This window comes from Nicotiana sylvestris, chromosome 5 (genome assembly GCF_000393655.2).
Source record: "Nicotiana sylvestris chromosome 5, ASM39365v2, whole genome shotgun sequence".
In the NCBI taxonomy this organism is placed as follows: Eukaryota; Viridiplantae; Streptophyta; class Magnoliopsida; order Solanales; family Solanaceae; genus Nicotiana; species Nicotiana sylvestris.
In genome coordinates this window covers 151,551,330-151,554,042 of record NC_091061.1, presented here as the reverse complement: position 1 = coordinate 151,554,042, position 2,713 = coordinate 151,551,330, and the positions used below count along the sequence as shown (strand labels likewise).

General features: G+C 42.3%; 1 protein-coding gene across 1 annotated transcript; it reads left to right on the top strand.

The window, feature by feature from the left end:
- The first annotated feature begins 689 nt into the window (after nt 1-689).
- On the top strand, nt 690-1,040 carry LOC138869502 (uncharacterized). The gene has a single exon (XM_070147122.1). It carries the CDS (start codon nt 690-692, stop codon nt 1,038-1,040), a length of 351 nt encoding a protein of 116 aa, XP_070003223.1.
- Nucleotides 1,041-2,713: the final 1,673 nt, after the last annotated feature.

The following is a 2,713-nucleotide window of genomic DNA, read 5'->3' as shown; positions in this document are numbered from 1 at the left end:
TTGGGTTTGCTAAGGTGTGTCGACGCAAAGGAAGCTTCTAAGCTACTTGAGGATGTGCATGCTGGGACATGTGGCCCTCATATGAATGGTTTCGTTCTGGCCAAGAAGATACTCAGGGCAGATTATTTTTTGATGACCATGGAGATGGATTGTATTCAGTATATCCACAAATTCTTTCAATGTCAAGTGCATGCCGACATGACAAAAGTGCCACCAAACGAGCTCAATGCAACAAGCTCACCTTGGCCATTCGTCGCATGGGGAATGGGTGTTATTGGTCCAATCAAGTGCACTACTTCAAACGGACACCGGTTTATTCTAGTAGCCATTGACTACTTCACAAAATGGGTAGAAGCTTCATCTTACAAAGTTGTAACCAAGAAGGTCGTCGCAGATTTTGTCAAGGATCGTATCATCTGCCGATTCGGGGTTCCTGAGTATCACTAACAACGCCGTCAACCTCAACAGTGATCTGATGAAGGCTATATGTGAAGCTTTCAAAATCAAGCACAAGAATTCCACATCCTACAGACCTCAGATGAATGGAGCCGTAAAAGCCGCCAACAAAAACATTAAGAAGATACTAAGGAAAATGATAGAAAATCACAAGCAATGGTATGGAAAGTTACCCTTTGCTCTGTTAGGGTACCACATCACAGTTCACACATCAACCGGGGCAACCCCCCTACATGTTGGTTTATGGCACCGAGGCTCTCATCCTAGCCGAGGTAGATATTCCTTCTTTAAGAGTCATACAGGAAACTGAACTCAGCGATGCAGAATGGGTAAGAAGCCGCTATGAACAGTTGGCCCTTATCAATGGAAAGAAGATGAATGCAGTATGTCATGGACAACTCTATCAGAACAGAATGTCCAAATCTTTCAACAAAACGGTCAAACCAAGGCAGTTCGCACTAGGACAGCTGGTATTGAAGAAGATTTTTCCACACCAAGATGAAGCCAAAGGGAAAGTCTCTCCCAACTGGCAAGGCTCGTATATGGTTCACAGAGTACTAACAGGAGGAGAACTCATACTTTAGAGATGGATGGAGAGATTTGGCCAAAACCGATTAATTCAGACGCAGTCAAGAGATACTATACCTAGATTACTTCACATTTTCTTTCCTGATGTAATTGAACTACGCTTGACCTGATTCCCGTTTAAGAGGGGATACGTAGGCAGCCTTATGGGTTTGGTCATATCATAATAAAGTTTTCATTTTCCCCAAAATCAGAAACTGGGGCAGTATTTTGAGGAGGGTCCTCAAAATTCCAGAGCAAGTCCATCTAACACCATCACATGTCAGGAAGCCAGTAATCAGTCAAGAAATGGGGCAGAATTTTGAGAAGGAATTCTGAAGAAAATTCAGCAAGGTCCGCCATTCGCAAACGGTTACAAACCATCTACCAAACTGGGGCAGAATTTTGAGGAGGACCCTCAAAATTCCAAAATAAGAGAGCTACAATGCCTTTGAAATGTGTTACAGTCGCTAGTTCATCAAAGTTACTTGATATATCAAAAACGATCCTACGTTTATCAATGAATGCATATTTTTTGAAAATTCTATTTTTTAATAGTCAGGTGCTACTTAGGGGAACTCGAAAGGGGCTTCCAGAGCGGCGCAAAGCAAGGCAGGCTAGCAAATGAAGCAATAACCAACCTCCCCTCATGAAACTTACGATTTTTCTTTAAGCACATGCATATTTTGATGATAGCTTTCCGATTCACCATCCATCTGGTCGTTAGACGTTGAACTTATCCTAGCTAAGATATACTCTACCCTTATCTGCTATTTACTCTTCGCATGAGTCTAATCCTTGACTCCACATTTTGCATGAGTCTAATCCTTGACTCCATATTTGCATGAGTCTAATCCTTGACTCCATATTTGCATGAGTCTAAGCCCTGACTCCATATTTGCATGAGTCTAATCCTTGACTCCATATTTGCATGGGGACTAAGCCTTGTCCCGCATTTTGCATGAGGCTAAGTCCTGCCTCCATAATTGTATAAGGGTAAGCCTTGTCTTTCATTTGCATGGGACTAAGCCTTATCCCGCATCTTGCATGAGGTTAAGCTCTACCTCCATATTTGCCTTCTTTTTGCATGAGACTAAGCTCTGTCTCAAAATCCTGCATGAATCTAATCATTGACTCCATATTTGCATGAGTCTAAGCCCTGACTCCACATTTTGCATGAGTCTAATCTTTGACTCCATATTTTCATGAGTCTAATCCATGACTCCATATTTGCATGGGGACTAAGCCATGTCCCGCATTTTGCATGAGGCTAAGCCCTGCCTCCATATCTGCATAAGGCTAAGCCTTTCCTTTCATTTGCATGGAACTAAGCGTTGTCCCGCATTTTGCATGAGGTTAAGCTCTACCTCCATATTCGCCTTCTCTTTGTATGAGACTAAGCTCTGTCTCCATTCCTGCATAAGTCTAATCCCTGACTCCATATTTGCATTAGGCTAATCCTTGACTCCTCATTTGCATCATAATAACCCTTGCCTCTCCCATTTGCGTGGGACTAAACATTGTCCCTCTTTGCACCAATGTTGCTCTATTTTCTACTACTGTTTACTTGCTTTTCAATCGGGCTAACCTCTGCCCTCCATTTCGCAAGACTAAACCTTGTCTTGTTACATCATATTATTGCATATCATGGGATAAAACATTGTCAATCCGTCCAAGGGCATCATAATCTAAA